At 33.0% G+C, this 10,601-nt stretch overlaps 1 protein-coding gene across 1 annotated transcript; it reads left to right on the top strand.

Moving 5' to 3' along the window:
- The first annotated feature begins 1,640 nt into the window (after positions 1–1,640).
- LOC132307847 (hydroxymethylglutaryl-CoA synthase-like) lies at positions 1,641–7,888 on the top strand. The gene is made up of 12 exons (XM_059805714.1): positions 1,641–1,898; positions 2,763–2,869; positions 3,660–3,792; positions 4,348–4,491; positions 4,774–4,932; positions 6,001–6,074; positions 6,174–6,249; positions 6,361–6,416; positions 6,523–6,610; positions 6,966–7,106; positions 7,206–7,355; positions 7,511–7,888. Exons 1-12 carry the CDS (start codon positions 1,824–1,826, stop codon positions 7,724–7,726), a joined length of 1,419 nt encoding a protein of 472 aa, XP_059661697.1. The 5' UTR covers positions 1,641–1,823; the 3' UTR covers positions 7,727–7,888.
- Positions 7,889–10,601: the final 2,713 nt, after the last annotated feature.

Raw genomic sequence — 10,601 nt, 5'->3', positions numbered from 1 at the left:
TAACTCATATATATATATATATATATATATATATTTTCCTCCCATATTTGTTTTATAATGAATTACACATTTTTGATATATATGTAATGTGCAAAAAAAAAAAAATCACTGCAATATATCGAATATGCAAATATCTAGTGTTCAAAAAAATTTCTATATTTATCAAATTGAACAAATAAGGATATATATATTTTTTAATTAAAAAACTAAAATACCTAAAATGTTCTCAAGAAAAAATAAAAATTTAAAAAACCGAGAAAGAGAGGAGAGAGAGATTATTAAGGGTATTTTGAGGTTTTTATAAAAAAAAAGTTTAGTCAAAATTGACAGTGAACAATTTTTTTTAAAACTTAGGGGGAAATTTGCACATATTTCAAATATGAGGAATTTATACGTACATATTAAATAGTACATGTATTTTTTGCAATTTTTTATATAGCAGATTTTCTTTTACACTTTACCCATATATATATATATACAATATGAAATGGAATTCTAGCATTTTAAGAAGGAAAGCGGAACAGACTAACAAAGAGATAACAAACTGATATTTTCTTGTAAAAAGGATAAATTATGAACAATATTTGAGTCCAACTCGCTAATGTGGCCCAATAAAATTGCGACAAGGGTTAAAATTAAATATAAAATTGAATTGGGTTTAGCCTAACTTTTACTTTTGAACATGTATTTTAAATCCTAAGTTTTATTTTTGAATATTTGTTTTAGATCGATTGTGTCACATTAGTATGTTGGATGAAGTTCATTGTCACATTAGTATGTTGGATGAAGTTCATCCAACCTGAGTTGGACTTTAAGTATTATCTATAAATTATAGAGTATTTGGTATGAGCAAACTGATAGCTTCTTGTAAATTATAGAGTAATTTAATGAGTCTGTCACCCAAAAAAATCAGCAATTGATTATGAAATAAAGGTGGTGCTAATGCCAGCTGTGATTTCTAAAACAATAGGGCCATTTGAATGAAGGTGGTGTTAATGTGTTCTATTGGGGATTTAAGTGGTTGGGATTTCAATGGTTCCATAAAATGTCCTTTTGAGACTGTTCCAACTTTAGGTATCACAAATGATTCATGTAGACCCTCGTTACTCAATAATGGAATAAAAACTTCAATTCTTTCCTGTATACCTTTTTTTTCTTTACCAATTTTGTGCCGGCATATACCATATATTTGCATATAGTAAGTGTATCACGATTTTTGGTTTTTTTATTATTTTTTTTATACTTATTTTATTTTGACAAAAAACTTACATATTCATTTGTTCAAAACTTAAACTCTGAAACTTTTATTTAAAAAATAAAAAAATACCACTAAACTAAATTCAGATAATTTTTTATGTTAAATTTGCTTCCTTTGAATGAGAAGGCATATTTTTTAAAATCTTGTGTCTTTCACAAACGGAAATGACTATGGCCGGTTAGGATAACAAATATCAAGTTGACGAATTTGATGGACCAGTCCAAGTTCGATACTCTTTTTACTCGTATTTTGCACAATGGCAGATTACGTAAATAGGTGGAAGGTGGTGGGCAGTCTGCCTCTAAATTCACAAGTATACTGTATTTTCTTTGGGGGACTAAGCTCGCACTTCTCTATATATATCAAACGGAAACATTTGAGCCTCCTCACACCTCTCTTCATTTGCGATTTTCCAGGATATTCCCTCACTTCCTCTTTCTCTCTCTAAATTCTTTCTCTGCTCTAGAATCTCTTAGAAGAGGAGCAAGTGAGAGAAAAGCCTCCGCTTCTTTCATTCTGTTTGTGTGTGTCGAGAAATCGAGGTAACAGAGCAGAAAAAGAAGAAATGGGATCTTCAGAGCAGAAAAATGTGGGAATTCTCGCCATGGAAATCTACTTCCCTCCTACTTGTATCCAACAGGTGAACAAATCTCAGCCTTCCTTCTCTGTACTTCTTCAATTCGATTGACATGTTACTATGTTTCTTTAATTCCATCTGTCTGGCTCACTTCGTTCAGAAGCTTTAAGTGCGTGTTTAGTTCTGTTTTTTGAAAAATCAATTTGGGTTTTGTTTTCTTCGGAGAGAATAATGAAGTGGAAATGAGGTGGATAAATCCGTTTGGATGTTCATTTGTGGAAACTATTTTTCAAAAAAATTCTCATGAAAAAGTCCAATTTCTTCTTTTCCATGTTTTTCTAATTACGACCTGAAATTTTCAAAATTTGTGCATGTATGTGTATACCTATATATAACAGGGTTTAACAAATTTGTGTTGATATGGGTCTAGTTTGAGTTGGGACATTTTGTTTAAAACGATCTGTGTAAATTTAGAATTATATGTATAATCGTAAATTTCAGAAGCTTATGCATTTATTTTTCTTATATAAATCTCTTAAGTTGTTGTTCTGGGTCCTAGTGTGAATATGCTTGGTAACTATATAATTTTAATTGTTAACTGCTCTGTTTTTAAAGGAATTTCAACGTTGTTTATTTGAGCTCCTAAAATTGTTTCATAAATCTTAGAGCTGTTGACCATGATCCAGGTTATTAGTCTCTCTCACACACACATGTAACATGTGTATCTGAATCAAATAAATTGTCAGCGTACAATTGTGTGGTCACAGGATGGTTTTATAGTTGTTTTCTTCTCTGGACTATCCTAATATGTCCAGGTTTTAAGATTTTTGTTGGCTATTTAGTGTCTATGTGCTTCAAAGATCTAAAAGATATTAAAATGGACATAGCCATAAGAGTTCTCAATTTTCTTTTACACGTACTCTGTAGGAGGCACTGGAGGCTCATGATGGAGTGAGTAAAGGGAAATACACCATTGGACTCGGACAAGACTGCTTGGCATTTTGCACAGAAGTTGAAGATGTCATCTCAATGAGGTTCAACCACTACAACTGATCTTTACTGTATTTTTGACTGCAAGTAGCATGTGCATGTAATATCAATTTTATCTTTGCTTCGTAGCATTTCACATGCTGTGTGACAGTTATATAGAAATACGATGACTACTAATCACTTGGTTGATCCATGTTCTCGGAAGCTGTGATCATTTGTGCTAAAGAAAACTGATTTTTAGTTGCACTTCTATGAAGCTCTTCGTGAAGAATGAAGATATACTCAATTTCTATAACTATTCATTCAATAATATGTTTGTGATAGTCTAAAAATTTTAGGAAGCATCTTGGCGATACAATGTCATAGGATTGGAATGCAGCCATCATTTTTTTGCTAAAAAGTTGATGATTTGAGTTGAAACCCTGTAACAAGAAATAAGCCATACTTATTCAATTTAGGCATAATGAGGATCAAAACTGCACGAAGAATCCATTCCCCGTTTGTCATATTGGAAACTGTTCCAGAATCTTTTCCAACTAATTAGTACCTATTTACTTTATCGAAAATCTATCATAAATGAAGAGTTATAAGCTCATTTTTCATGTCATTCACTGCTTATGAACTGTTTGTCCATTGTTCGTCTATTTGTTTTCTTGTATTTTTTTTTTTAGGGTTCATTGGAAAGGTCTGTTTTGATATTCATCTTGTATTATTTGTCTTCTAGTTTGAATAATTTCATGTTTTACTTGGTCTATCATTTCATGAGGTCCTTTAAAATTTTGGTTCAAAACTTCAAATATTTGTCACTTTTAGTAACACATCTTTCAATTTCAGTTTGACAGCTGTTACTTCCCTTCTCGAGAAATACGGGATTGATCCAAAACAGATTGGTCGACTTGAAGTGGGCAGTGAGACTGTTATAGACAAGAGCAAATCCATTAAGACATTCCTAATGCAAGTCTTTGAGGTATTAATTCATTTCTTTTTTATACTGATGCTTTTCTCATTTGAAAGTATTATTTGTCATGTAGCCATTCCCAAGTAGTTGAGAAAAAAGCTTCTTCTTCTTGTTTTTTTGGTCATGATGTGACTGAACTTGTGAGTTGTGATCATAAATTGGTCTACTGGAATCAAAGCTAACTGAGATATAGGATGGTTATATAAGTATAATCATTAGTTGGTTATTAACCTTAGCCCCTGTTTTTACTTTAGAAGCAGAAAGTTTGATTTAGCAGTTAGTAGTGAAGGGTTTGTCAAATGACAAAAATTACTCATATCTGAGCGTGGGTCCAGCCATTTGGTACCAGGTTGTGGCTTCAAATTACTTTCTTGTATGTTCCTGTACTATGCCATAAAAATTTCATTTGAGATATTTTATTCCTTGATTTCTTGTGTCCCATCTTCTGTGTAAATCTTTGTCTAAAACACAATATGTTTGGTGCATTTTTTTATGTCTGGTTATAGTAAATCTTGAAGGCCTGTTGTCACAAATTTAATTTCTCTACTCATGTCAAACAAGCAGGAATGTGGAAATACTGATATTGAAGGTGTGGACTCAACCAATGCATGCTATGGCGGAACTGCAGCTTTATTCAACTGTGTCAACTGGGTAGAGAGTTGTTCATGGGATGGACGTTATGGACTTGTTGTGTGCACAGATAGTGCGGTATGATAATTTCCTTCATATGATATACTTTTCCTTCAACTAAGATGAATTGGAACTTGTTTTTCTTAAAGGTTTGCCTCCCTTTCTTTGTTCACTACAAGTCCAAGACTATATGAGCATTTGAAATGTTGCGGTAGCAGCGTTTCTTCCTATTTTCCATATTGTTGGAATCGGATTTGTTTTATATGCATTTTGATAATTATATCTATCTATCTAAATTTTTTTACTATCTGTTTGTAGTACATTATGTTCTATTTCTTTACTGGAGGCTTTTGTTATCAGGTCTACGCAGAGGGACCAGCCCGGCCCACTGGTGGAGCCGCTGCTATTGCTATGCTGATTGGGCCTGATGCTCCAATTGCATTTGAAAGCAAATTCAGAGGGAGCCATATGTCTCATGTCTACGATTTTTACAAGCCCAACCTTGCAAGTGAATATCCGGTAATCCTCCATGAATTCCCTTTTACTTCTGTGTTTGTTTCATAACATTTTCAATACTTGTTCAACTTGTTGTGTCCTTCACTTCCATCTTGGTTTCAAAAGACAAAGCAACAAAAGGCATTCAATTTAATTATTTATTTTAGTCTTTCTGTTTGTCTCATTCCAGTTTCCATTAAATATGATATTTGATGTACAAGCTACAATTGAGGACATAAAGCAAAAGTAACATTATTATGTGTGTGTGTGTGTATATATATATTTGGCTGAAACAATTTCTATTTTCTAAACATTGGCAATGATGCCCCCACAAAGTTGAAACCTTCTGCTCTAGGAAGGTATTCTACTGCTTACAGAAAGTTAAAAGATTAGAGCCTCTTTTTTGTTTTTTGTTTTTTTTTTTTTTTTTTTTTGCATTTCTCATCATGAAGTTTCATGGATTGCCAAAAAAAAGAAAAGAGGAAGCACATCTAGCCATTATTGGGGCCACACTGTAAATTTTCTAAATGATAGTTTCTAAAAATGGGGCGGGGGGAGGGATCTCTACATAGTCTGCCCGTGCATAGCATCTGTTGCAGTAAACTTTGTAATATATGAATGCTTGTTCATCAGAGAGAGAGGTTTTTTTAGCCATGTGGTCTTAATTTGTATAGCTATTCAAAGTTTTTGTAGAAATTAATGATGTCATATTGTCATAACTTATTGGAAGAATACAAGAGTAAACTTGCTAACTGTCTACCGAAAAAGAGAATAATATATATATAAAGAAAATAAAAGAAAAGAAAGGAAAGAAAAAAAAAAAAAGAACTAGCAATCTACTTGTAACTTCCCAATTTCTGTAACACTATCTAACTTGAATCAATTTCTTTTCTTCCTAATAGCTCTGATCAACATTGAAACCAATGAAAATGATTGCGGAGTCTGAAGATTTGAAACCATCAAATGTTAAACTTCTATACTGTGTGCCTTAGCAATTATCAAACATGAAAAGATTTGTTTATGCAGCCTATATGTTATTATTATGGAGGTATTTAGCATAGTCCATAACTCAATAATTCTCATTTATCGTAGGTTGTTGATGGGAAGCTTTCACAAACTTGTTATCTCATGGCACTGGATTCTTGTTATAAACGTTTCTGTAACAAGTAAGCTGCCATTAAAATTCTAGAAGCAGTTTTCTTCATCTTATACGGACTTCTAAGATTATCTGTGCTACCATGTAACTAACTGTTTTCTTACTACAGGTATGAGAAATTCGAGGGCAAACAATTTTCAATGGTTGATGCAGACTATTTTGTATTTCATTCTCCATATAACAAGGTATTTATCTGATACTGTTATGCTCTTTCAATTAATATTTTTTTTTGGTTTATCATTGAAATTCTAGTGTACTTATAGAAATACTTTCTCCTATTACTTGATCCAATGCAGCTTGTACAGAAGAGCTTTGCTCGATTGTTGTTCAATGATTTCTCGAGGAATGCAAGGTACTTTTATTTTAATACTCTCTCTATAAATAGTCTTACTTTGAGAACCTTTTATCTGTTTGATTTGCATGTATCCAGTGACTGATGATACCTAATTTATTCACAGTTCTGTTGATGAGGTTACTAAAGAAAAGCTGGGACCATTTTCAACTTTAACTGGTGATGAAAGTTACCAAAGCCGTGATCTTGAAAAGGTCTGTTTCAAATTCTGACATGCATATCTTTCTCCCTCTCAAATTTTTTTTTTCCTAGTTGGTACTCACACACACTTGTCCCTTCTGAGACTTGAACCCCTGAGCTCCCTTTGGGAAGTAAGAGGCTGATACCGCTAGGCCACTGGCGTGTTGGTTTTCTCCCTCTCAAATTCATTTTTGTATATTGCCTTAGTGAAAATTTTCTGGTTAATTTATAAATTGCATTTTGTACCTCAAGGTAAACTAATTAAAACCCTAAATTAGATAAACTGCTGGCGTATTAGGTCTTTGGAATTCCATAATTGCTGTACCTGGACTTGTCACTGATGAGCACTTAACATTAATGCATTTACAGACATCTCAGCAGCTCGCAAAGCCCCTATATGATGCAAAGGTGCAACCAGCCACTTTGATTCCGAAACAAGTTGGCAACATGTACACTGCGTCTCTCTATGCAGCATTTGCATCTCTTCTTCACAATAAAAATAGCACACTGGTAAGTGTTTAAACTATTTTTGGGTTTGAAGGCTTTGCCTTCTAACCTTAAATGTGAGATTTTTTCTTCTACTTACATGATTGCAATTATAACTTCCAGGCGGGCAAACGGGTGGTAATGTTTTCCTATGGGAGTGGTTTAAGTGCCACAATGTTTTCATTCCAACTTCGTGAGGGCCAACATCCTTTTAGCCTTTCAAACATTGCAACTGTGATGAATGTTGGCGAGAAGTTGAAGTCGAGGCATGAGGTATACTTCGTTCCTTAGATTTACTTTCAGAGACAATAATTGAATTATGTCGCCGACTGTACATAACCTTGATCTGGGATTGGCTGCACAAGACCTTCTAATTGCCATTCAGCTCCATTCTTATTGTTTGATTGATATATGTGCTTTCCCTGCAGTTTCCACCAGAAAAATTTGTCGACACCATGAAGCTGATGGAGCATAGATATGGGGCCAAGGACTTTGTGACAAGCAAGGATTGTAGCCTTCTATCACCAGGCACCTACTATCTCACTGAAGTTGACTCCATGTACCGAAGATTCTACGCAAAGAAGGGTGGAGATAAAACCACCAGCAGCCCGTGCGAGAATGGCTCACTGGCCAATGGTCACTGATACTAAGTTTGAACTTAATGTCATGCCTTGAAGTCGGCTTAAGTGTTGGTTTAGATGATGTTGTCAGCACATAAAAGAATAACTGTGCTTCCATAAGTTTGTTCTATACAGCAAAATAGTTTGCATCGCTCAAGTGTTTTCAATTTATTATTATTTTCCTAATTGAGTTCTTCCTTTTGGTGCTCTTTAACTTAATTAAACACCCATCTCTTTAACTTAATGAAACACACATCTCTGTCCTTTGATGATTGTGAAGCCTGTCCATATTTTTATCCAAGTTCCTGAAAAATCTTGGGAAAAAAAGTTGGATGTTGTTAAACGAGAAGCGTATTGTAATTTCGTAAAGCACACACAAACCTGGTGTGCCATGAAAATTTCTGCATTTTATGGCTGCCTGCTTAAATGTTGAACATATTAGCGGCAATTGTGGCTGTTTACCGAATTATTGAGAATTAATGGGGCGTATATTTAAGGGCATACACCATAAAAAACGAGCTTGTTCTAGAGTGGGCATGATTATCTGCATTGGGTTTAGGCTAATCCAAGGTTGTGGCGTTTAATTTCGAAATGAAATTCACTGTTCAGACGTTAAATGAGTATGGGAATGAGGCACAATGGCTATATTTGGAGCTGAAAAGAATAGATTGTGAAATTTATATTTATTTGATGGCTGATACAATCTAATAAAGAATGGTAAATGTTGCTATGGTATAAACGTAATTATACAAATCTTTTTACAATGTTCCATTTGAATAAATGGATTTGAAATTAAGGATTTTAGCTTCAAAATAGTAATGCCCATTAAAGTTTTGATTCATGGGAGACTTTATTGCATCAGTCAAAACCCAATTTTAGTTAACTCTTGTATCTTGTTTTTTGTTATCTAAATTATTAAAAGGGTTAAGTGCAAAAAAAACTCCTTTGCTATATAAAAAATGTGCAAGAAATACCCTTACTAACAATTAAGTGTATATAAATCCTCCTATTATCAACCTTTTGAGCAAATTATTCCCTAATCATCAATTTTGACGATTTTTTTTATAAAAACCCCAAAATGCTCTTGCTGATATAGAAAATTAAAAAAATAAAATAAAATATCTCTTTACTTTCTTTCTCTAAACCGTCTCTCCGAGCTCTCTTTCTCTCCCTATGTATATTTTTGGTAAGTCTCTCTCTCTCTACAACATAAAAGATCACCACAACAACAAACAATTAACTCTTGTCGGAAAATCACTACTTTGATAATATATATATATATATATATATATATATATATTATATGAAACTAACACCACAAAATATTTAATTGGTAACTTGAAATATACCGATTATTGATACACCTCAAGATGTGATACAATATGTCCGAATATGTCCTAAATCTATATGTGTACAGACTTTTACAATAAGATAATGTTGCGTTAGTTTTGGCATTATCCCAATTTGCTTTAATTTTCGTCTATGACCATGGAGCTTATTTGCGTGAATTCATGATATATATATATATATATATATATATATAAGATCAATAAATATAAGGAAGTTGTTGCAAAAGAAAAGAAAGAAAAACAGACAAATATGGAAGTTACTGGAAAGGGAGACCTTCCAAAAAAAAAGGAGAGGGCATTTTGATTTTTATTATTATATATTTTTTAATTTTGATATTTGGGTAATTTAGACATTTCAATGCCAAATTGACCTAATGTCTTTAGTTGCACAAATTGTATAATGTAGGGGGGGTTTTGCAAACAGCTGAAAGTTAATTGAACATTTTGTATATTATGAGGGGTTTTTTTTTTGCACTTAACCCTTATTAAAATCTAAACTAAAAAATACTTCTTAGATACCTAAATTTATTAATTGGAAATCCTCCAATCCAAATGAAACTATTTTTTTTTTTTTTTTTTTGCCACCAAATGAAACTTCAAAATCCCTTTTTATTTTCAAATACTACTGTGTCCATGGATCATGACCCATTTTGAATCAAGAGCAATCTTTACGTATCTCTACCTTCAGTTTTATATGATGACTAGTAAATCAAAATTATTACATTTTGGGCTCGTTAAAAACCCAAACCCAATTTCTAGGCAAACCTGGGCTGAAATTGAAATTCATTTAATTTTTCAAAACTTCTGGTAAGAGATAGAGACTTCCCGGTGATACTAATAAATTAAACCTAATCCTTTTTCTATTATCACACACTTCCTTTATTCTTTCCATTATTTTGCTTACATTTATTATTATTATTATTATTTTTTTCAGAAGCAAAATATTTTGCTTACATTGAACAATGTGATATAATGCACTTTGTTACTTCTCTTTTTTCACCTCTTTTCTTAATTCTTTTGAAACTTCTAATAATTACCACTAATCCAAAAGGCCTAATTTAAAAGAGGTGATATGATTCTAAAAGCCTAGTTTAGAATTCTCCTCTTGATTCTCAAATTGCATTGAGCCGGCCCTATAGGAATGACACTGTTTTTTGAGAACGCAGAGCATAGAATAGGTTCGATCCCTAGCCCAAAAATGTTTGTTAATTGAATACACTGTCCACCACTTGAGAAATTCTACGAAACCCACGTTGCTACCAATCAAAGCTCTATGTCTTCTTTCGTAAATGGGTAAAGTGCAAAGTTTGAAGATAAATGAGAAATTTTGATTGGGAGGAGTACCACGTGTCAAAGTATTTCGGGGTACTCTAGAATTTTTCCGAGCAGTTGGTGACTTGGAGTATATGAACCTATGGTCATAGCACCTATTTATTTCAAATTGACCAAAAAATCATTGAGGGAAAACCATAAAAGGAACAATGTCAGCCCCCGAAAATAGGAAGCCACTGGAAACATAAAACCCTTGTGAACTGCACAAAGAAGCAATC

The sequence above is a fragment of the Cornus florida genome, unplaced genomic scaffold, assembly GCF_030987335.1.
Source record: "Cornus florida cultivar Cherokee Brave unplaced genomic scaffold, ASM3098733v1 CherokeeBrave_3.0.0_Hap2_Chr05, whole genome shotgun sequence".
Classification (NCBI taxonomy): domain Eukaryota; kingdom Viridiplantae; phylum Streptophyta; class Magnoliopsida; order Cornales; family Cornaceae; genus Cornus; species Cornus florida.
The sequence above is the reverse complement of the archived record's forward strand: the minus strand, read 5'-3'. Positions and strand labels throughout refer to the sequence as shown.